Source organism: Panthera tigris, chromosome A2, assembly GCF_018350195.1.
Source record: "Panthera tigris isolate Pti1 chromosome A2, P.tigris_Pti1_mat1.1, whole genome shotgun sequence".
In the NCBI taxonomy this organism is placed as follows: Eukaryota; Metazoa; Chordata; class Mammalia; order Carnivora; family Felidae; genus Panthera; species Panthera tigris.
The window spans coordinates 75,899,557-75,924,830 of NC_056661.1; the positions used below are offsets into that span (position 1 = coordinate 75,899,557).

Genomic DNA, 25,274 nt, shown 5'->3' on the forward strand with positions numbered 1-25,274 from the left:
TCACCCAGCATTCTCAAGTTCCTTCCCAGAATGGGTCTCCAGGAAATGGCTTCACTGCTCACTGTGGGAGACACAGGGAGGCCTCTGCTGGTCATGTCAGGAAATCGCAACACACACTTCTCAGTTCCTCCCGTACCTGAAAGCTACCAACCCCTTTTAAAGATCTAAAATATATATCTTGCCCACCAGAATTAAAAAACAAACAAACAAAAAAACTTTGGAATTTTCATCATCATGGTGTTAGTAAGTGGTTTACTCTACAAAATCTTAACTTTTGGGAGTAGGTATACCCATTCTCACAATTTTGGGATTCTCCTTCCCACAAATGGTCTTTTATGTAAAAACTAAAATATGATTGATATTTGGAAATTGCATCGAACTTCCAAAAGAATTTTTTTAAAACCTTGGAATTTTGTAAAACTAAGAGTGGGGCTCTCTTCATTTATAAGCCAATAGCTGTAGGACTCAGAATCAAAATACTTCTCTTTCGTAACAACTGCCCACTGGGTAGTAAGGAAGCCTCCAGAACAATTCATGACTTCGTTTGATGTCATGCTTCTATCTCTGTCACCCTCTCGCCTTCAGATCGTATGAGATACAGATTATCTGACTACAAAGAAACACCAGAATATGCTATCAGATAGCACATCTTCATATATATATATACATACATATATATATATATATATATATACATATACGTATATATATATGTATGTATATATATATATGAATCTTTAGCTTTTCAAATGATTTTACATTTTATACCTCTTTTTATATACACAGCATGTTTTATTTTAGAAGCTATTTCATCAAATACATGTTCAATTATTTATATTCAACTATGCAAACCAAAAACAATTCTCTAATCAATTAATCCCACTTGAATTTCTAATGGACAAATATTATGATCTCCCTGAGGGCCTAGACCTTTTTTTTTTTTTTTTTTGTCTTTATCTTCCCAGCACTCAACTTAGTGCTTGGTCTGTAGTCCAGTGCTTAGTAAATGTTTGTGTCCAGTGGATTTTTATTTTACCCTTGTGGAAATCTTGTAAAATCACTAGGTCAAAATTCTTCCATTTGATGGGGATATAGGTATAAAAGTTCATGGGCACAAATAGGTATGTCAGCTCTTTCTCTGCATTTTTTTAATGTTTATTTATTTTTGAGAGAGAGAGAGAGAGAGAGAGTGAGCATGAGTGGGGGAGGGGCAGAGAGAGAGGGAGACACAAATCTGAAGCAGGCTCCAGGCTCTGAGGTGTCAACACAGAGTCCGACGTGGGGCTCGAACCGAAAAACCATGAGAACATGACCTGAGCCACCCAGACATCCTCTTTCTCTGCGTGTTTAGCTCTAGCTGATAAAAAAAAAGAAAACCTCGGTATCATTAATTTCGTAGTAACACTTTTGATTGATCCTTCATATAAAATTTTCCAAGAGTGCCTCATGGATCAGAGCTTTGCAGAAAATAATTAGGTCCCTTCAGTGAAGTCACTTATGCCAGCACATTCATGGAATCAGGGAAGTCAAAATTTGTGGTGCACCATGAATTAGCATGGGGCTGCTTGTGTGAAAAGGTAGCTTATGGACTCCAATACAAGGTTTTGAGCATTATTTTTTCAATGTTTATTTATTTATTGAGAGCGAGAGCAGGCAAGCCAGGGAGGGGCAGAGAGAGGGAGACAGAATCCCAAGCAGGCTCTGTGCTGTCAGCCCAGAGCCCAACGTGGGACTTGAACTGACAGAACTGTGAGATGCTGACCTGGGCCAAGATTAAGAATCAGGAATTGGATGCCTAACAGACTGAGCCACCCGGGTGCCACCCCACCCCCCACCACCTCCACCGGGGAGTGGGGGGGAATTATTTATAACAGTGTGATGCTAGTTACAGTGTCTTTATATTTCTCATGATCTTTATACAAACAGTTTGTTACAAACTTGCATGAAAATTCACCCTCAGAAGCAATTAGGTGAACTTCTCTGTTGTAACATTTATTTATTTTCTTAGGCCTACCCCGGTTATTTACTGGATAAAAGAGGATGGCACGCTACCCACCAACCGGACATTTTATAGGAACTTTAAGAAAACTCTGCAGATTATTCAGGTTTCAGAAGCAGACTCCGGAAATTACCAGTGTATAGCCAAAAATGCATTAGGAGCAATCCATCATACCATTTCTGTCACGGTCAAAGGTATATAATTGTTTCAGATGTGTTGCTCTTGCCTTCATGAGAACTCGTAAATCTTCAGTTAAATATGCTTCTGATTATATTCTTCAGTAGTAATAAATGTAAATTTATATGAACATTCCCAATACCTTGACACTCTTCACATTACTATTTATAATGCATCTCAAGCCGGTTAAAAATTCTCTTCCTCAAATCTTCCTCACAGAAGAATTCTGCTTCATAACTGTAGAAAGAATGAGGGAAATCGAAAATCGCCATTAAAATCCCACGGTTATAACTGCTGCAGGCAAGAGCCAGTAATGAAAGCTGAGATTAGTGGATAAAACTTGAAGGAGAAATAGGGTGTCTGCATAGCCTCAAAGTGTTTCTTCTCACACACACCCCCAAAACTTAATTACGGAGGGGGGTTTAACACATGTCCACAAATTCTTTAGCATTCCTTTGGGTAGGAGATGGAACTGAATTTCCCTGCCCTTGAGTGGGGGCTGAACTTAGTGACTCACTTTTAATAAATAGATTATGGAAAGCAGGTGGATAGTCACTTTCAGAGGAGACACGTGACAGACATGGCCTCAACCAAGTAAGCCAGGTTAACATAAGCCGTGATAAGTCATGTTGGTGTCATGTATTCCCTGAAAGATGGATGTAGTAAGAAGGGTCCATCACCCCAAACCTCAGTGTAGAGAAAACGTCAGACAAACCCAAGATGAAAGACATTCTACAAAACAACTGATCGGCAGTACTCTTTAAAAGTATCAAGGTCATGAAAGACCAGGAAAGGCCAAGAAACTGGCAGATGGGAAGAGACTGGTAAGGAGACAGGATAAGTAAACACAATGTGGCGTCCAGGACAGGGTCCTGAGACAGAAACGAGGCATTGGTAGACGAACTGGAGAAATCCTAATAGAGGGTGTAAGTTTAGCTAATAGTATTGTACCGATGTTAATTTCTTGTGTTGATAATTGGACCATGGTTACGTAAGACCTCGCTAGAGAAAGCTGGGTGAAGGGCTCACGGGGCACTCTATACTGGCTTTGTGACTTCTCGAAAGTGGGAAGTCTTTTGAATTGCTTCCTGGTTTTATAATTAGGTGTATTCTGCAGGACTCAGAACTTAAATTCATGCTTCTCAACCCGTCTCTGTACTGTAAATTGCTCTGCCTCTTTTGTGAAATCTGTTACCTCTTTCATGCCTGATGAATTTAACGTAAAACGAGATGACATTTGTAGCACAAGGGTCTAGAAACAATACACAGTTGTCTGTGAACCTCTTTAAACATTCTTTTGAAAATCTCAAGTGTTCTTTGGGACATCGCTTACAAGTCTACCCACTCTTAAGCAAATGAAGCTAATAGATGTTTTGCAAAATACTTATTCTTTATTATTAAGATAGTTCGACATACTAAATTTGCTAGAATACTTGCATGATTGAAAGTTTTGTGGGGTTTTTTTTTCTTTCCTTAATAAAGCGGCTCCATACTGGATCCTGGCACCTCAAAATCTTGTACTGTCCCCGGGAGAGGATGGGACGCTGATCTGCAGAGCTAACGGCAACCCCAAGCCCAGGATCAGCTGGTTATCGAATGGCGTCCCAATAGAAAGTAAGTTTCCTCGCCTGGCTCTGGTTGTAGTCTCAGCGGGGAACACAGTGGGAGGATGAAATACCGGTGGTTAAGGAAGGAAGCCATGTGCAGTTAAAAAAGAGGCACCAAATTACCTTTAGATGCTTATTTTATGACCTTCGGGTACTCCTTAGGACCAAATAGTCTGTGCTCTTAACGTGATGCTGTGTGCTGATTGGGACTTGGCAATATTCGCCGTGTTCTACGTGGGCCCTAAGAAGAATGACAGGATCAGAAATAAACAGGACTGAAAAGTTCAGATTATCTTTTTCGTTCAAAATGTCAAGTGGCTCAAGGAAATGTTGTAGGAGTCCAGGGAGATGCGGGGAAGGCTAGGGATAGAGCCGGGGGATGTGGTGAGAAGAAGAAACACAGCTGTTGTCATTTAAAGAGTTCTCATTCCTAAGCATAGCCAGGATGTTCCTAAGTTCTGTGGTCTTCAGAGGCTGTCCTGTTTAGAGCCCTTCAAAGAACAGGTCCCCCGACCATGGTTGTATGCTGGACACTCCATCTTTGCTAAGTTTTCCCTCCCCAAGTATGCAGAGGTCACCTCGAGCAATACTGGCTGCTGTGTGCCACCTCATGAGCCACCTTTCCTGGACTGCTCCCGGCTTGCTCGCTCTCAAGCCAGCTTCCCCAGCCTGCCGCCGTGCCGCCCAGAACAGTCCCCCAGGGTGTGGCCACAGTCCTGTCCTCTGATCTTCTAGCACAGCAAAGACCAGTTTTATAAAACCTGGTTAAAGGCTTGAAGATGAGAGAAGGCTTGAGGGTTATGGCAAAGAAAAAACAAACAAACAAACTTAAAATGAATATTGTATCTCCTTGCTCACAGATTCCTAAGTCACAGCCATCCACAGAGATCCCACTCGGTCTTCTTTTTTCCCCCAACCTCAGGCAGCAGTGGGTGGTGACTGCACATTTTCCCCTTCTTGGAGTTCATACCTTCTCTTACACCCAGAGAGAGAGAGAGAGAGACAATCAGCTTTTGTTCAAAACCCAGACTCAAGATCACCCTCCTAGCCAATAGTATAATAATCTGCAAAGATATTCTTAAGTTTATTTTTATTTATTTTGAGAGAGAGAGCAGGAAGGTGCAAGAGGGGCAGAGGGAGAGGGAGAGACAGAATCCCAAGCAGGCTCCAAGGCAGGGCTCGAACTCATGAACCATGAGATCATGCCCTGAGCTGAAACCAAGAGTCAGACGCTTAACCGACTGAGCCACCCAGGCACCCATGCAACGATATTCTTGAGTCACAATGAAGACAACCTTCAGGCTTATGAAGTAGAACACCTTTGCTCCTCATTACCTCTGAGCCAGAATCAAAAATTTGTTCTACTTTTACTTGACCAAAAGGTCCATTAAACTGCCTTTCCTGAAACAGTCTTCACCCTGCGATGGATCTGAGAGCTACCAGCAGTATTAAATGGCTTAGTCCCCATTTCTCACTCTCAGGGTCTTACAACTGTGGGTCTAAACCAAGTAAGAGCTCCCCATTCCATGCTGTTTATTAGGAATTTGTGTCACACTACACAGCACTTATCAGATACTCTAAAACAGACAGTCTGTGGTTACTGTAAAAGGAAGTATGTTCCAGGAAGAACACAGATTCTAAAGAGGCCAGGGGCTGGGGCTTGGATATTTCCACTCCCAGTTTTAACCACGATCAGGATCAGGAAGAAGTGCAGAGAGTACCTTGTGGTTGTGCATTGGGAAGCTGTTGCCAGGAGAGAAAACAGAGACGGTAGGCATACAGCCCAGACCTAAAGAAGAAGTTTTATGGTGCGGTATCTGATTTGCTCAGGAATGCATAAACAGTGGCAAGAAAGGACGGGGCGTGCTCCGTACTGTGACGGCACATCGTGCAGCTAGGGGGTTCTGTGCCCTTTACGAAAGGTTAACTGCACACCTGAGATCTGGCCTCAGGGGGACTGACAAGTGGCGAGGGCTGTGCATCTCACCCCCCGGCGGAAAAACCAGGGAGCTAGGGAAGGTTGGAAAGATAAACCCCTTCCTGATCCATGGTTCATAGTCCATCCAAACCTGGCACAGGCAGCATCTCTCGGGGAGCCTTGTGGCTCCAGTTGTACTAAAGGCTTTGAAATTCACTCGTAGACACCCCTTTAAATGAGCTATCTGCAGGGAGCAGCAGTTGGGAAAGGCCTGCCTGGGGAGGGGAGGCGCAGGACGGCGGCCCTGAGATATAAGTTAGGCCCTCTAGAACCCCAGACCATCTGATTAGGTCCCGAGCAGAAAGAGTTAGAACAGAATCTCCCAAATCAGGTTCCAAATTAGTTCATTTCTTCCATCCTGAAAGTATGCATCAAGTCCCCACTGGAAGGACAGCAAGGAGCTGAGCAAAGTTAGGATCAAGATTCTATGGTGCCCACAGACCCAGGGTCCCCCGACCTCTGGCGTGCCTCAGAGCAGTCCCTCTGGTCCACAAGCGGGGAGGGACACCATGCAGCGTGGCAGCAAAGCAAGGGCCCTCCCTCACCCACCAGGCTGCCCTGCGGTGCCGGGAACAGGTGCCATATGCTTATACCAAGGTGATATGAAGTGTCTGAATGGTGGCTCTCTCCACATCTGGTGGCCAGGCTGAAAGTGCATGGGTTACTGTGTGGAATCTCATTGTTGAAAGGTGATGGCCTGAGGCACCTGGTGGGGACCCTCATAGCTCTCTGCACAATGATACTATAGGGCCCCCTTGTTCCCTACTAGCCCCTGGCAACTGATCCATCTCCCAGTTCTGCTGAGTCTTGCATAGCTAAGTTCAAAGCGAACCCTACGTGTCTCCACCTTGTGTTGCCCTCCCCTGATCCAACAGAAGGAGTATGTGAGGAAGAAAACTGTCAAACAGTCGGTAGAAGTTTGAGGAGTTTTGTGCCTCTGCCCTTTCTATCCTGGTTGATAATTAGCCCATGAATCTGGAGGCCCGTAAACAGAATTGCCTTTGAGGTTTGGGAGCCATTCAGGACATGGGAGACGGGCTTCTTTCTCATCTGCAGCTTGTTGAGCTGTGCACCTGTAGATGCTTCCGGCAACGAGGGAGCAGTGGTGGGAGGGGGAGGGGTGGCAGAGAGGCAGGGTTGGCAAGGGAGAGCAGTCTGCTGCGGTATACAGAGGTACAGAGTGGGCCTGGTGAGGATTCCTGACCTTCAAGGGGGCCTAGAATAGACCCCAGACGTTAAATGGGAACATAGGCCATCTGGCAACAACACCCTTCCACCTGAGAAGCTGCGGAAACCTTGCGGCGGGGGGGGGGGGGGGGGGGGGGGGGGGGGGGGGGGAGTGGGAGGAGCAGGCAGCTGCTGAGGGTGAGGGTCAGGGAACGGCCGTGTCTCTGCAGCATCATGCAAGGAGCTGTGCAGTGTCCCCGCCAGGTGCGACACAACAGGGGACCACACTACCAGACACACCGCCTCCCCACTCCTGACTGTGGACAGTCACCTAAGGACAGTGATATCTCCTAGCTCAGCAGGCCCTGGCTGCCAAGGGCACATAGACCCTACAGAAGGAGAATCAGCATCACGGAGAGGGAGGCGTAAGACTAGGGCTCTGTTAACAGAGTACTGCGTTATCGATTTGTGACTGCATTTCAGAACTGGAACCACTGTCCTAGAAAACTGGAAGAATGAACTCAGAAAAGTGTCTGGGGTCTAATCGCAAACTCTTCCAAAGCTCTGTCCTCCCAGGACTGGCCAGGTTGCTTTAAATGTTCCTTGAAGCAAAAAACAAGACCAGACTAAGTATGGAATTTGCCTAAAACTACCTAAAATATTTTTTTTAAACAATCTACAGAAGTCAGAGCAAAGAACACAGATGTACAGAGCTGGCACCGGAAGAGATCTTTGATTTTATTGTGTGACCTGCGGTGTGTGGGAGGGTGTGAAAGTAGCACCCGGAACCAGGAAGACGACGTCCAAGGCCAAGGCCATGGACGATGTGAACCTGTCCCTGTCTTAAGAGTCAGCAGATGAACCTAAAACATGTAGATCTTTAATCGTCCCCTGTTTGAATAGTGGAACAGTTCAGAATCTTCCAGGTGGAGCACTTACAAGATCTCACCATCATTGTTAAAAGGTCCCTTTTCTCTAAGGGATGAGGAGGGGAAGGAATGAAAAGAATGAGAGTAGACAGGTCTCCTGTGGCCACACTTCTGTCTTTGGCTGACATCAGACGGAGATTGAAAGCCAGGAGCACAGGAGAAGCTGCCAGGGGCATGGAGGCCTGGTCCAGGCTGGTCCCCAGATTCCACCAAGGCGTCTCCCTTCTCCCTTTTCTCCAAAGTAAAGGGCTCAGTTGGCATTCCCTTCTGGGGGATGGAGTAAGCAGACGAAGGAAAATCTCCATCATGGCCAAATGTTCAGATTTCAAGGAGATGTTTATAAAGTAGACGGACTCAGAAAATCTGAGCCTTCATCTCATGCTAAACCACCAGGTGCTCCAGTCTCTAATTTCTCTTCTCCAAAGTGCACGTACTTTCTAGTTAATCCACTGCATAAAGTTCTTTTTGAAATAAAATGATGCAATAGACACAAAACTATCTGTTAAATTGATAGTGCTCTCTACACATATGAGGTGGCAATAATTATCATTCTCATTATGTAACTGCTGGAAGCATTTCTAGTTTGGCCAGCTGTGTCAGGACAGTTGGAATAAAGGAATGTTGGGGCACCTGGGTGGCTCAGTCGGTTAAGCGGCCGACTTCAGCTCAGGTCATGATTTCGTGGTCTGTGAGTTTGAGCCCCTCGTCGGGCTCTGTGCTGACAGCTCAGAGCCTGGAGCCTGTTTCAGATTCTGTGTCTCCCTCTCTCTGACCCTCCCCCATTCATGCTCTGTCTCTCTCTGTCTCAAAAATAAATAAATGATAAAAAAAAAATTTTTAAAAAGGAATGTATTGTTGGAAAGATATCAGCCCAGTTCTGAACCTTATCTTCGGGGCTCTAAATTGTACATGATGCCTGTATGCTCAAATTTCTTTCTTTGTTGTTCATTGATAGCAAAAGAAGTTGCTTATTCCCAGAATTAATCGTTATTCCTTTGGATAACTGGGGTTTGGTTGCTGGAGAGTTACTCCTATCCAGTAGCCAGCACAGAGAATCCAAGGGCTTCCAATATCTCTACACTAGCAATTTTCTTCTTTATCCAGTACCAACTGAGCCTCCATATGTCACCGCGACAGTTCCCGGGTTTGTTTGTGTTTGTTTAGTTAAAGTACTTAAGGAAAATGTAGCCCAAATCCCCGTGGCGAGATATTAGCTTATTCCCTACTCTTACCTAAAGGATTTATTTTATTCCTAAACACCTTGCCAAAAAATAAATATTTGAAGACTGCTCCATTAAGCAGCAACAAGGCAGGTACAGTCAGATGCCTTTCAGGTAAAGAGTAGCATGGAGATGAGTTGACAGCAAATAAAAATGCAAGGGCGGGCTACAAAAACGCTTTTTAAAATGGTTTATGTCGTGATTCATGAGTTCCCACTGAGGGAAGATTGTCCTCCTGGCTTCATTAGTTGAGCTGGTCTTCCGAGTTTGTGGTGATATATTTTTATTATAGTTTAAAAAAAACAAACCATAACATAAAATTTACCATCTTAATCATTTCTAAGTCTACAGTTCAGCAGTGTTAAGTATATTCATATTACTGTTGAATAGACCTCAAGAACTTTCTCATCTTGCAAACCTGGAGCTCTATGCCCATTAAACATCACATGGTGGTGTAACTTTTAAGAGGTCCATACACTCAAGGAACGTGAAGAGCTCTCCTCACATATCCAGAGAGATTCAGGCCAGGGCTCTGCCTGAGCATCATCGCTGTCTGAAATGCCCAGACACTACTCAACCGGGCCCCCTGCTGCCTACAATGTCCGCCGAGGTGCCGTCAGAATGGTGGGCACTGAGAGCCCCCCAGAGTGGCCCAACACTGAGTGCCCAAGTGCTGGGTCCAAAACTGCTGAGCATAGCTGACAAAGAAAGAGATCCTAGAAACGCTGCTCTGTTCCAAAAGCTTTGCGTGGATGGATGTCACTGAGAGTGGGTGAGTCAGAAAGGCCCCGGTGATACTAGACTTGGGGTCTGGGACAAGTATACCCTTGGTGGCCCCGGGGTATACTGCATTCTCAGGGTACCTGGCTGCCTGCCACAGCCATAGTTTGCTTCCTAGGCCAGTGTGACATTTCTGTCCTCTGCTGTCATGTATTGATGCAGTCTTTACCCTGTTAGAGGGATTAGAACTTGTATTTATCTTCTGGTTGGAAGAGCATGTTTCTTAAGGCAATTTTGAAATATTCAGAGTCATAAGCAGCAGAAAGGAGCTAAGAAACCAACTCAAAGGATCCAGGCATCCCCCATCACTAGTGAGTTAACTGGAGTATCTAAGGTGATTTTACAAATTAGCTATTAGTTGTGATGGGAGTGTTGAACAACCACATACAGAACGGTCTGACGGTAAATTTTCTGTGGTTTGAAGCCACTAATTTTGTAACTTGCTACAGCAGCCATGGTGGAAAACAAACACAGCATGCGTGAGAACACTACTCCAGATCCACATACTGAAACAAGGATGAGTAACTATAGTTCTGTTTATTTGTATGAAAGTGAGTTAATAAACCACTGATGAACCAAACATTTGAGACTTACACGGAATCAAAGTGTCCAAATGCGATGATAAGTATGTCTTAGACGCGCATCTTCTTTTCTGTCATCAAAGAGAAAAAAAAAAATGGTGTTTGGAATGGAAGCAAAGGCTTCTTTCTTAAGTGGGTCAAGTTGCAAGAACGGCTTTTGGAGAAAGAGTGCTGTCACTGAGTGTTGATTTGGATCAGTGTGCTGAGGCCGGTACCTGTCAACCCTTTCAGTGTGCTTTTAACGCGGTGTAAGGTCACAGCCTAAGGTTCAGCACTCGCAGAAGGGCATTTATCTCCAGGAGCACCGCACTTCGACGTTGCTAGGCATGGCCTGGACTAAATTCTCACCTATTATGGTACTCTCATTCCACTGCAGTAAGGATCAGTCCTGGTCCTGACTTTGGTTTTTTGGTTTCTAGGTTTTTTGGGTTTTTTTTTTTTGGTTTTGGTTTTTGGGTTTTTTTGTTTTTTAACATACTTGAGAGGTTTAGCTAAAAAACACTGTCTTTAAGAGAAGTTTCGCATAATCTGTTTCGGCCTCAGGAATTTCCGATTCAGGAAAAGAAATGTTTGCACGTTTGATTATTGGCCCTGTATATTTATGTATGTACCTATAAATAAATAGGTATTCATTTATATTTTAGGTACTTATTTATTTATATATAAATATAAATAATATATATAATATTTCTATGTATAATATAATAATAATATATAATATATATTTAAATAATATATATAATATATAATGTAATATATAGAATATATAATATATATATAATATATAATATATAACATTTATATTTATAGGTATTTATTTATTATTTATCTATGTCAACAAGAGGCTCGTAAAAGACACAGGTTTGGATGGGCTAGAGGGTTTCTGTATTTTCAATGAGCGTTTGCTGTCTCCTCTCGATAAATTAACTCACTTCTTCGTAAAGAACCACAGTTTCTTTGTGAAAAGGCAACGACTTCCTGAATTTGTATTGCTGTTTTCACCTAACTTGTGCTTCCCCCACTGCCGGATCTCTCAAAAATGATATTCAGTTTTACGGACTGAATCCACTCAGGACTAAATGAGTACTGAGCATAACCCTATGCTGACATGTGATAACTAAAATCTGAGGAGGGAAAATGATGGTTTCTGCCTGGGTTCTCAGTCTCCTCCTCCTTACTGCACATACCTAGATTCGTGTGTGTTTCTGTCGTACTTACCATAATGCAGACCTCAAACTGCACATCTTTTAAGCAAAGAGGAATAAATAACGTGCTTTTGTTTTTACACCCAGTTGCCCCTGATGACCCCAGCAGAAAAATCGATGGCGATACCATTATTTTTTCGAATGTTCAAGAAAGATCAAGTGCCGTGTATCAGTGCAATGCCTCTAACGAATACGGATATTTACTGGCAAACGCATTTGTAAATGTGCTGGGTAAGCGCTCCCTTGATTACAGAAATGACAAGTTCAGTGAATGACTGCTGTAGTCTTCCATTTGTTCAGCAAAAATATACTGAGTACCTACCATGTGCAACACACAGAGGACTGAGAGCTAGATGGGGTATATGAAGGTGGATAAGATACAGACCTTGCCACGAAGGCTATTATACTCTGGCCTTGATGTTCTTTCATAAGACAGTTCTTTTTTTTTATATATCTATTTATTTATTTTTGAGAGACAGAGCAGGGAGGGAAACAAAGAATCCCAAGCAAGCTTCACGTTGTCAGCGCAGAGCTCGACGCAGGACTCGAACCCACGAACCTTGAGATCATGACCTGAGCCGAAACTAAGAGGTGGCCGCTTGACCAACTGAGCTTCCCAGGCACTCCTATAACACAGTTCTTATAGTGTCCAATTATTCATTGGATAGGGGCGCCTGGGTGGCTCAGTCGGTTAAGCGTCCGACTTTGCCTCAGGTCATGATTGCACAGTCCGTGAGTTCGAGCCCTGCATCAGGCTCTGTGCTGACAGCTTAGAGCCTGGAGCCTGCTTCGGATTCTGTGTCTCCCTCTCTCTCTGACCCTCTTGCCTTCATGCTCTGTCTCTCTCTGTCTCAAAAATAAATAATAAATATTAAAACAATTTAAAAAATATATTGATTGGATAATTAACCAGATAGTCAGGCAGCTCCATTCCCAGTCAAATGCTCCAAAGGAAAATCGCATTCATCTGCTTTTAGTAACAGGATGTTCCTGCTGTTCCATCTTTAGGAACTGGGAAGTTCAATAACAATTTCATGATTCTGATTTTTAAAAAATAAATCATTAATCATAATGTTTGGCCTTTGTCCTAATCACAGATGTACATTTATTCACCAATTCTTAGCAATATGTTTAGAAAACTATGATACACTGAAACATCTTCCGAAATGGTTGGTGTTTTGTTTTGTTTGAGTGTCATCGACACACAATGTTACATGAATTTCAGGTGTACAACTTAGTGATTTGACAAGTTTATACTTGTTTATACTTCATGCTTCTATTCACCACAAACGTAGCTACCATCTGTCCTGACACTTTGCTGTTAATATCATTGATTTTGCTCCTTATGCTCGGCTTTTTATTCATGTGACTTACCCATTCCATAACTGGAGGCCCACATCTCCCTCTCCCCTTCCCCCATTTTGCCCGGCTCCCTACCCCCATCCCCATCAGCAACCATCAGCTGTCTCTAGTTAACAGTTCTGATCCTGTTTTTTGTTTGTTGATTCTTCTTTTTTTTTTTTTTTTTTTTAGATTCCACTTATGAATGAAATCATATGGTATTTGTCTTTCTCGGTCTGATTTATTTCACTTATCATAATACCATCTTGGTTTATCCATGTTGTCTGAAATAGCACGATCTCATCCTTTTTATGGCTGTGTAATACTCCACACACACACATACATATATACACACACACACACACACACACACACTTTTACTTTATTCATTTGTCTATTCATGGACACTTAGGTTGCTTCCATGTCTTTTTTTTTAATGTTTATTTCTTTTTGAGAGAGAGAGAGAGAGAGACAGAGTATGAGCGGGAGAGGGCCAGAGAGAGAGGGAGACACAGAATCCGAAGCAGGCTCCAGGCTCTGAGCTGTCAGCACAGAGGTCCAAACTCACAAGCCATGAAATCGTGACCTGAGCTGAAGTTGGATACTTAATCGACTGAGCCACCCCGGCACCCCACCATGTCTTGGCCATTGTAAGCAGTGCCGCGATAAATATAGGGTGTATGTATCTTTTCGAGCTAGCGTTGTTGTTTTCCTTGGGTGAATACCCAATAGTGGAATTACTGGATCATATGGTATTTCTATTTTTAGTTTTTTGAGGACCCTCCATACTGTTTTCCGGAGTGGCTGTACCAGTTTGCATTCCCACCAGCAGTGCACGAGGGTTCCTTTTTCTGTGCATCCTCTCTGACACGTGTTGTTTCTTGTCTTCTTGATTTTAGCCACCCTGACAGGGTATGAGGTGGTATCTCATTGTGGTTTTGATTTCCCTCATGAGGAGTGACACTGAGCACCTTTTCAAGGGTCTGTTGGCCATTCGTGTGTCTTCTTTTTTACAAGGCACTGGACACAAATTGCCTTTACAATTTTCAATCACTTTATGTTCTCATTTCTGTTGCAGTGTGAGCCCCGGGGCTTCTGCCTGGCTTTTTAATCCCTCCTCCAAGGATGATCATTGGGAGCATCATCAACCCCCCCCCCACTATCCCCCTGACCCCCCAGCCCAGCTCCCTAATTCCAAATTTGATTGTGCTGCATGAAATGGTTGGTTTATGTGATCATGATATTTCTCATGCTGGACAAAAACTACCAAGACATCAAGTTTGTTAAAAAATTTATGTGAGGATTGTTTTCACAGTGCCAGAAATTATACATCAACTCTTTAAGTGTAGTAGGCTCCCTTTCAAATGAAATTAAAGTCAGGAAGCCAAGCAGGACTTGGTATTTGTCCTTCATGCTTGAAACGAAGGGCAGGAAATCACACACAGAGCTGAGCACAGTTACAGTGTTGGTGGATGTTTAGGAGGAAGCTTGGATTTCTGGTTCTGTGTTTCGGTCACCCACACTTCACTCTTTTCTGCCGCCTTGTCTGCTCACCACCACCCCTACCCATTCATTCTCGTTCTAACCCTGAGGTTAGGATGGGCCCATCAGCTAACAAAGATGTACTTGACTGCTATTTTTGTGCCAGATACTGACCTAGTTTCTGGGGAGAAAACAATAAAAGTCCCATTCCCTGCCCGTAAGGGACTCACAGTACAGTAGGAGATAGAGATAAATAGATCATTCAAATACTGTGCCTGAGAAAGACATGTGACAAGGGGTAGGAGAAAATGTGCATTTCTCCACCTTGACCGGTGGTGTCCTGCTAGAGAATGTTCAGGAAGAGGCATACTGGTAATGCTTTACTATAAGCTTGCAATACAATACAAATACATTTAGGCGGGCCGAAATGTTTATTTTATTTTAATATTTACTTTACCTTTTTAAACTGTTTTCAGCTGAGCCACCACGAATCCTTACATCTGCAAATACACTCTATCAGGTCATTGCAAACAGGCCTGCTTTACTAGATTGTGCCTTCTTTGGGTCTCCTCTTCCTACCATTGAGTGGTAAGTCGTGGCTCTGTTTATTTTTATTTACTTATTTATTTTGGGAGAGTGAGTGAGAGCAGGGGAGGGGCAGAGGAAGGAGAGAGAGAATCCTAAGCAGTCTCCATACCCAGTGCAGGCCCGATGTGGGGCTCGATCTCATGACCCTGGGATCATGATCTGAGCCGAAATCAAGAGTTAGACGCTTAACTTACTGAGCCACCCAGGCACCCGTCTATTTGTTTTTAATATTTACATTTGCTGAAGCCTTCAAATCTCTCTGTGTGTTGGATTTTCATTTAGTCAGAGAACGGACAGTGCAGATTCCATCATACTATTATTATGAAATTCATTCATAAACAGGTATAACTACTTGCTGTGTGCTAAATGCCTAACACATGTCCAGTCTGTTTAGCAGCACACTTTGTCAACCACAGAGGTATCTGGAAATGCATTTTTTTAGGTTTATTTTTTTATTTATTTTGAGAAAGAGAGACAGAGAGAAAGTGGGGGAGGGGCAGAGAGAGAGGGAGACAGAATCCCAAGCTGTCAGCACAGAGCGACGCGGGGTTTGAACTTACAAACCATGAGATCATGACCTGAGGTGAAGTCAAGAAGTGGACGCTTAACCGACTGAGCCACCCAGGTGCCCCTGGAAATGTATTTTTTAAAAATTGAAGGTCCTCCCGTATGTTACAATGCCACGGACATCACCTGGGACTTCACAAGGAATGCCGGCTGGAGAGCTGGTTGGGGACATTCCTTGATAATAGAATATCATTTGGGGTCAGAGAGAGGTCCTATAAGCTCAAAAACAGAATTCATTCCCCAGTGTTCATTTTTAGTGCCCCTCCCACCCGAGCTTCCTGATTTGGATCCATCCACTCTCACTGGTATCCTTTTACTGGTGTCCTGGTGAGGTCACGCTTAGCTTAGGTTGACTTTGCCTCACCCCTTTTATCAGTCCCCACTTCTGTCTGACAATAGCCTGGAAGTTGAATGGACACATACTTTGCATACATGCTCTATTGTCTTTCTTCCCTGAATAAGTTCTTACTGATAAGAATCAAAAGTCTCTTTAGAATTCAAATCAAATATCTTCCAATCGAGATCACTTTAGAATTGTAGCCTGTAGACGGGCTTACAGATAAGTCCCAGTAGGGAGGAGATGTCCGAAAGCTCAGTCTTCATTTTGCCTGTTTTATCGTCTATTTAGAGGTAGAATAGATAGTGATGTATTTATGAAATATGAATCTCTGATACTGAAAATTAGAATTTGAGTATTTTGCGTTGTCACCCTAATGCTTCCACACCATTTCTCATTAAATCTTCCCGTTTTACATCCTGCCTTACATTGACCCCACTGACTTACAGGCAAGCAATTCCGAATGTCTTGTGCAGATTCCAAACGTCTCTGAACTTGATACTATGCAGACCATCATGTGTTGATCTTGAATGTAGCATTTTATGTCTGACTTCAAATTATGATTTTTTTATTCCCTTTGTGATACTCTCTGTAATGAAGGTTCAAGGGAGCTAAGGGTAGTGCGCTCCGTGACGATATTTATGTTTTGCATGAAAATGGAACTTTGGAAATTCCTGTGGCCCAAAAGGACAGTACAGGAACTTACACGTGTGTTGCAAGGAATAAATTAGGAATGGCAAAGAATGAAGTTCACTTAGAAATCAAAGGTAAGGCAGAGGTGATGAAGCTTTTTCACATATTATGTGGCTTTGAGCAAATTCTTCAGCTCTGGCGATGGATAACGGAAGTTAAATTTCAGATCCAACCAGGATCATTAAGCAGCCTGAATATGCAGTAGTGCAAAGAGGGAGCACGGTGTCCTTTGAATGCAAAGTGAAACACGATCACACCTTGACCCTCACCATCACGTGGCTGAAGGACAACGGTGAGCTGCCCAGTGACGGAAGGTATTTGAAGACCATTTCTTTCCTTTCTCTTCTTCGTCTCTTTAAGCGGCTTTGAACTAAAGGTTTATTGTAGAGTGACTTAGCAGAGATGTTTCTAAAGTGTCTGAAATCTGCTCTCTCCAAGAAAAAAAAAAAAAAATACATTTTTCTCCCCGCCGCAAGATGCTTGGACCTAAGAAGGCATCAAGTTATTGAAATAGAGAATGTTTGTTGTATTTTTGCGTGTTGGTCTCCTGGGCAATTCAGGACAGGAAAAACCTTTCAGGCCTTGGATAACTTCCATTGTCTTCTACTGTGTGCAGTGAAGTCTCGACAGATGTTTTCATTACCATTCTACAAATAAGCAGAAATACGATCGCTTTAATCAGCAGAGTGTGTCTAAATCCTTGTCAGTATTTTAAAGGACACTGGTTTTTATGTGGAGAGGGAATTTTCTTTTGCTTTCACCTAAAGCCAGTAGAAAGAGAAGGGGTTGGGGGGAACCCACAGGTATCTAAAAGAGCCTGAGCAGTCCTTGAGCCTGGAATGAAATCAGACTCATACCTGTCTTCCTGGTGAAGCGTCAATTTGACAGAATGGGTGCTGAGCTGACTCTGTGAATCCTAGCTGGCCCAGGGGCCACAAGCATCGCCCCCTACGGGAAGAAATGCTGTGTGCTGGTGGGAATGCTTTCTGTGGTTTGCTTGCAAATGTGCCCAAACAGTGCCTGTCGCTTAATGGCCCCCCCAAAAAAACCAGGTGGCCTTCTCTTCTATACCCAGAATTTCCATGTAATTCTATGCTTCCAGCTGGCCAGTTTTATTTGTGGAATCTGAGTTGCTAAAGATGAGAAGAAAGTAGGAGGAAATGACTGTCGAGTTAAGCTGGCTAAAGTTTTAACTTGGAAATTCCTTGCAAAGACAGTTAATGATTTATGGAGCCTCCTTAAAATCATGCATGAATCCAATTTACATGGATTTTTGACCTACTAATTTCTCATGCCAGCTAGTAACCTCTAGAGAACTCTTCATGGTGCTTGTTGATCTCAGTCTCCCTATTTCTTGTGATAAAGTCGATACCATTCTTGGCTTTTACTTTCTCCTATGAGAGTTTATGCATGTGGCAAAAATGGCAGAAAATTTCTTCGGTAAGTGATAAATTATTTTTTTAGTATTTATTTATTTTGAGAGAAAGAGAGAGAGCACAAGTGGGGGAGGGGCAGAGAATGAGAGAGAGAGAGAGAGAGAGAGAGAGAGAGAGTCCCAAGCAGGCTTCACACTGTCAGCGCAGAGCCTGATGTAAGGCTCGATCTCACAAACCGTGAGAAATCAAGAGTCAGATGCTCAATTGACTGAGCCACCCCGGCACCCCAATAAAGTATTTAAAAATACACACTTTGTTAGAAATGGAGCTGGATGGGTGGTGTTTGAATGTTTCTTAGCAGCAGAAGCCGCAGGAAAGCCCACTAGTAAGGGTAACTGCAGCTGCCCCCACCTCACCTCTGGGTGCCCCTGGTCTTTAAGGAAGTGCCTAAAACTGCAGAAGGGTGCTTGATAAGCCTTCAGACCAGACAACTTGACATCCCTTCCAACCCAGGGTTCTAATCCCCTCTGTCTTCCAACTTTAAGCTTTATCAAAGTGATACATATTTTTTGGATTTTTGCTCTAATGAGCTGCAAATCTATATCATCTTTCTCTCTTTGTTAAAAATATTTATTTATTTATTTTGAGGGAGAGAGAGAGCATGAGCAGGGAATGGGGAGAGAGAAGAGACAAAGAATCCCAAGCAGGCTCCACACTGTCAGCACGCACCGTCAGCACAGAGCCCAATGCGGGGCTCGATCCCGCGAACCGTGGGATCATGACCTGAGCTGAAATCCAGAGTCAGACGCTCAACCACCTGAGCCACCCAGCCGCCCCATCTTTCTCTGTTTTCCACTTCACAGAGCCTCTTCCGTGCCGGCAACGCAACCGTCCGTCGTGTGTGGCTGGATGTCCGTTTCAGCTGCTCTGAACGTGTTTTCTTTGCAGGTTCACTGTTGACAAGGACCATTTGGAGGTAGCTGATGTGAGGGACAGCGATGGTGGGGCCTACACATGTGTGGCCAACACAACTCTAGACATGGTCTCCGCCAGTGCTGTGCTTAGCGTCGTCGGTAAGAGTGGGGACACACAGGGCACCACTGCTGCCCCGTGTTAGGCTGGAAGGACTCAGTAGTAAATGTTTGCTTGATATAGTGTCACAGTTGTGTGGGTCAGTTAAATATGTACATTTTTCTTCTTTGAAAGATGCCTTGAAGGCAGTAATTTCAGTATAAATATACCAATGTAGCGGCACTGGAATAAAATGATGCTTGCGCATATTAGTGATACTTTTATAAGAAAATTGGGTGAAATAATGTACTTCTATTTAAAATTGAAGGACCTCCCCTCACCCCCCCCGCCAAGTTGTGACTGCATGTTTATGGATGCTGTGTCCCACAGCTAAGCGCACAGCTTAGCGTTAGAATCTGAATCATGTTCAGTCTTTGTCTTCTTGTGCTATCTTATATCTTTCCATTCCTAATTTTGATTAAAATCCTTTATATTAATGTCCTTTCTAGCTCCTACTCCAACTCCAGCTCCTATTTACGGTAAACTAATATGAGTCTTCTTTCTCTATTTTCTGTCAAACAAGTCCACATTTGCAAAAAAAAAAAAAAAAAAAAAAAAAAAAATTTTCTTTTCTCTATCACATCATTGTGTTTCTTTAAGGAAAAGTGCTCTGTCTGGTGTTCTGGTGCATTCCCCATTCACTGCTATGAATCATTTCTTCATGATAGCTCTGGAATGTCTCACTGAATGTATTACTGCTCACGTCTAAATATTTCATGTGTTGTTCTTTTTTTAAAAAAAAATTTTTAACATCCAGTTTTTAAACATTTTTTTTGAATGTTTATTTATTTTTGAGAGAGAGACAGAGACAGAGCATGAGCAGAAGAGGGGCAGAGAGAGAGGGAGACACAGAATCTGAAGTAGGCTCCAGGCTGTGAGCTTTCGACACAGAGCCCGACACGGGGCTCGAACCCGTGAACCGTGAGATCCTGAGCTGAGCCAAAGTCAGATGCTCAACCGACTGAGCCACCCAGGCTCCCCTTTCATGTGTTATTCTAAAGTCATCTCAACTGATAGAAGTCCCTCTTTGATATGATTCCCTTATAAAGTAGCATAGTGCTTTTTCAAAAGCTGCCATCCACGTTTTACAGAATGAAAAAAAATATCTCAAATACCATTCCACAAATTAGGTTTTCATTTCAGTCTACTGCAAGTTGTTTTGGAAACATAAATGTTTTGGGATTCCATATTTGAGAAATTTTCATAGGAAAACAATGGCTGTTTGGAACAACATTTGACTATTGTCTTAGAGAAAACCAACTCACTGTGTTTAAGAAACATAAATCACTAAAGGAGGACCAACATGAAGGCACTTCCAAGTTGTGTGATTTTTCCGAGTCTGGAAAATAAATCAGAAATTATTTCCAGAACTCTTTTTGATTAAAGAACCCTCATCTTTAGTCAGCATATAAATACAAAAATTAATTTTACAGCATAAACTCAGCTGGATTTCACAGAGTATCCTTAGTTATGCTGTAGAACTGCCCTTGGTAGACATTTACTGTTTCTTTACTGGTAGGAAAGCAGTGCCCATAGTTTTATGGCCTCTGGTTCCCCAAGGGCTACAATCACGCCCAAGAGCAAGGTCAGGAAAGAGCCCAGAGGGGAATGTAAATTCTCTGGATCTCGGAAGTACCTTTAGAAGAAACGGACATGCTTCTGGGACACCTTCGTCCAACAGGTGTCTGTACCCTAGTGTCCTCTGAGGGTAAACACACCGTGTCCCCATGTGCCCGACCACTGTAGTGAGTATCTGCATGAGGTACACATGCTGAGGGCTACTTACAGAGCAGCAATCTTAGAATTCCCTTAAAAACATAAATATTCTCCAGGAGCTCCAAAATCGATCACTTCCTGCGTTTCCGAAAGAACATTTAAGCCTTCTTAATCAGCAGTCCCTGTGCTTGCCTGTATTTGTGTTTCAGCATTTGCCGTTCTCTGTTTCCCATTTATTAGAAATTAAGCTTCAGTGTTATTTTTTCTGTCTGCGCTCCTTCATGTTTATGAGAAGACACACCGAGGGTGCTGGTGAACCACGTAGGCCCTCCCCACTGGTTTTGGTCACACGTGATTCGGTTTCATTGGGAAAAGAAGCAAGCAGAACTCATTGATGGGTTGTCCTGGGTGTGCTTGTGTGTTCCCAGCAACCTCGGCTGTTGGCACTTCATTTCCGTTGCATGCTCCTTGACCGTTAAGTGTGCTGTGTCTTTAAGATGCACCCCCTGTGAATGGTGTTACAAGTAAGTAAAAGACAACCTCATAAGGATGGATGGCTAACCGTGGTGTGTATGTTCGGTCTACAGATGTCCCAAATCCTCCCTTTGATCTAGAATTGACGGATCAACTCGACAAAAGTGTTCAGCTGTCGTGGACCCCAGGCGATGACAACAATAGCCCTATTATAGGTATGTGGTGTCATTTTCTTTGTCACTGGTCAATTTCACGACCATTTCTGAAGTACTTTATCACGTGTGATTGAAATTCCTTATGGAGATATTTACTGGCATTCTCTGCTTCATTACTAATAGAACAGAAACCTTTATTTATAGCTCCCCTCTCTTCAGAGCCTGAGTTATTCCTGGTTACAGCTTCTGGTAGAAGACGTTACTTAATTGCTGATGATGTTAACTAACTAAGCAAATACACTTTCATTTTGTGTACGAGATCCAAAAGAATCACCGTAAATTTGGGGCGCCTGGGTGGCTCAGTGGGTTAAGCGTCCGACTTCGGCTCACGTCATGATCTCACAGTTTGTGAGGTTCGAGCCCTGCATTGGGCTCTGTGCTGACGACTCGGAGCCTGGAGCCTGCTTCAGATTCTGTGTCTCTATCTCTGCCCCCCCACTCACACTCTTTCTCTGTCTCTCTCAAAAATAAATAAACATTAAAAAAAAAGAAGAATCACCATAAATTTCCACCATAGTAGGAAGATGTACGCTACTCATTTTGCCTATTAATGTGGGAGAAAAAGGTAGGAGGACTAGGCACCGTCCTTCCAGTGTGCATATTAGGAAACTGAGATTTGGTGAGTAAAGTGACTTTTTAGACCCACAGTTGGTAACAGAGCTGGGTGTGGACATTAAGTCCATCACCTTCCAGTACGGGCCTCTTTCTTCCCATCAGCCCCTGCTACGAAGAGGCTCATTCCACAGTGTCCAATCCTCGCCGTGATGATGCTAGCCTAGAGAGTTAAAGTCAAAGGAGGAGCCACACTATAAGGACACTGGAAGAACTTAATAAAATTAGACTCTAGATGTGTTTAGAAGTTTTAGAACTGAAGAGATACTTCAGAGAGTATCACAGGCCTGTGATATATTATTACCTTCAGGTATATGCTGCAGGAAAACTAAATTCCTTTCTGATGACTACCCCCAGATTACTCTGAAATGATGTGAGTGTTGACGTATTGCACCTGCTGGTAAAACAGACTATTTCCAGTGCAATTCAACAGAAGCCTCCTCTCTATCTTGTGTTATTTAATGGTGTTCCTTTCTCAACTGAGTTTTTAGTCCTGGACCAGAACACTCATCCATTCATGCTGAGTCTTCCAGTTAATTAAATACAGTAGCTGGATTTAGCCACTTAGGATGCTTGCAGACTCTTTGTACCAATGTTAAAGTGAGACCATTAGATTTCAAAGCATTTCTACTCTTTCATTCATCCACTCATTCATTCATTCAATAGATATTGATTGACTGCCTATTATGAATCAGGCACTGTTTTACAACATGTTTATATCATGTTGGATATAATATGATTGTATGTGTATGTACCTATGTAAAATGTAATACACATTGTATATGTGTATGTATATACACACACATATATATGTATAGAACACACACACACACACACACACACATACACACTACTCAGACCTTCCTTCAGGAAAGAACCTGCCACAAGGAGTGTTGACATCAGGCTCCTTCAGCTGCACCTTCCCCAAGGATCTGCTTCAGTATGCATGAGAGGTCTTCCTGAGCTGCTGCAGCAACCAAGGGGTGGACTGTGAACCGTGCAGGTCTTGCAGGCCGTTGTAAGGGCTGGGAAGTCATGGGAGGGAGTTAAGTAGAGGAGTGGAGTGAATCATGGTGGCTCTTCTACTGAAGATGGTCTCTAGAAGAACAAGAGGGGATGCAGGGAGACATGTAGGACTGCAGTTCTCCATGAAGTACCCTGTAGAACCTCAGCAAACTCAGAGGGTGCCTCGGGGTATTTTTTTAAATTTTTGATTTTTAAATTTTGATGTTTAAAAAACACAGTCAGGGCACCTGGGTGGATCAGTCGGTTGAGCCTCCGACTCTTGATTTTGGCTCAGGTCATGATCCCAGGGTCATGGGATCGAGCCCCATGTCAGGCTCCATGCTAAGCATGGAGCTTGCTTCAGATTCTCTCTCTCTCTTTCCCTCTGCCCCTCCCCAACTTGCTCACTCTCGAAGATAAAAATAAATCAATTTAAAAAACACAGTCACATGTGTTACACACCACATGAAATACTAGCTTGGGGCCGCCTACAGTTCCAACATGATATTGCTGTATCATATTGTGATGATGCCATATATGCAAAGCCTTTATCGCTGTGGTAAAAAGCCAGTACCACGTGAAAATCAGTGTGTAACAGAAAATGAGGAAGGTGGTGACCAGTCTCTTCACAAGGTTTGAGAAGTCACGCAATGCCGAATGGGTTAAGTTGTTAAGACATGAATATTTACGAAGCTGTATAGACCTAATGACTTGCCTGGAAACGCTAGATATTTCTTTTGGTCTAAGGGAACCATGAAGAAAATTACTGAGACACTAAGTGCACTATGAACTGAGGAAATTTGGGAACTCGTGAGTTGGGAGGTTATGGAATGATTCACACAAGAGATAATGGTGGCTTGGCATAGGCCAAGAGGATGGAGGTGCTGAAAAATGGTCAGATTTTGCATGTTCTAAAGGTACAGCCAACAAAACTACTGAAACTATGAAGGGAGAGGATCCAAACTGGACTTCAGGGTTTTGACCTGAGTTGTCACTGCCACTTGGGGAGGAGAATCAGGATCACTCTTGGTCGTAAACAGTTTGTCATGCTATAATAGAGAAACAAGTGGAGTTGTTGAGTCAATGAACTATCTGTCCAAGTCTACAGTTCAGGGGAGGGAGAGGGGCTGCCCATATAAATGGCACCAGTTCATGAGACTGGAGATCACCAGCAAGCCAATGGAGATTGAAAGGAAAACTTGAGCTACTTAGCTTCAGAGAACTGCGACACACAACATTTCTACTTCGTGCTTGTATCTGTAATTCAGATCATGGCGCATGGCACATTTGTAGGCAATTAATAAATATCTAAATACCGATTTTTTTTACCAGGGTAGAACATGTACATGCCACAAAATTTTAGCAAATGCAAAAGGATATGCACTTAAAAGTAAGTCTTCTGCACCCCTCTGATTCCCCGTTTCTCCATGATACTGATGCCATCAGTGTGGGTACTCTGAGGGGCAGTACACGTATAGTCAAACATATATGTATGTGTATGTGTTACGGTAAATCTTTGTGCTCTTACATAAGTGTCCCACACCTTTCTATGCCCTACTTGGTTACACTTAACTGTGTATTTTAGAAATCATCCCATTTCAGTGGCAAATGGAGTACCCCCGTTCATTTTTTACAGTTGCAGATTATTCCATTGTGTGGATGCACCATAATTTATTTGATCAGAGTCCTATTGGTGAACGTTTAAGGTTTTGCACTTATGTTGTTTCAACAGCAAACAGTGCCACAATGTGGATTCTTTTTCATGTGTCTGTGAGCATATGCATGAGTACATTCATTCAAAATAAATTGCTAGGAGTACAATCTCTCAATCAAAGGATATCAGAGTTGAATATTGTGAGATATTCTAGATTGTCCTCTACAGAAGTTGTGCCGATTTACATTCCCGGAACCAAAGTATGAGAATGCTTGTTTCCCTGTGTAATAGTCAACAAAGTCTGTTAAACTTTTGATTACTGCCTATCTGTTTAGTGGAAAGTGATCTCTCACTATATTTATTTTAAATTTTTTTAATGTTTCTTTATTTTTTTGGGGGGGAGAGGCAGAGAGAGAGGCAGACACAGAACCCAAAGCAGGCTCCAGGCTCTGAGCTGTCAGCACAGAGCCTGACACAGGGCTCGGACCCACAAATTGTGA

The 25,274-nt window shown here is 43.0% G+C and overlaps 1 protein-coding gene across 5 annotated transcripts in view; it reads left to right on the forward strand.

Annotated features, from left to right (window-relative positions):
- NRCAM (neuronal cell adhesion molecule) overlaps nucleotides 1–25,274 on the forward strand; it is a 282,657-nt gene that overhangs the window by 222,715 nt on the left and 34,668 nt on the right. For all 5 annotated transcript variants that reach the window (XM_042964235.1, XM_042964240.1, XM_042964247.1 and 2 more), the window contains 8 exons: nucleotides 2,009–2,193; nucleotides 3,659–3,790; nucleotides 11,731–11,874; nucleotides 14,943–15,054; nucleotides 16,559–16,725; nucleotides 16,818–16,965; nucleotides 18,976–19,100; nucleotides 21,402–21,503. In XM_042964235.1, the coding sequence (XP_042820169.1) occupies nucleotides 2,009–2,193; nucleotides 3,659–3,790; nucleotides 11,731–11,874; nucleotides 14,943–15,054; nucleotides 16,559–16,725; nucleotides 16,818–16,965; nucleotides 18,976–19,100; nucleotides 21,402–21,503 (1,115 nt within the window). The remainder of the gene's footprint in view (nucleotides 1–2,008; nucleotides 2,194–3,658; nucleotides 3,791–11,730; nucleotides 11,875–14,942; nucleotides 15,055–16,558; nucleotides 16,726–16,817; nucleotides 16,966–18,975; nucleotides 19,101–21,401; nucleotides 21,504–25,274) is intronic.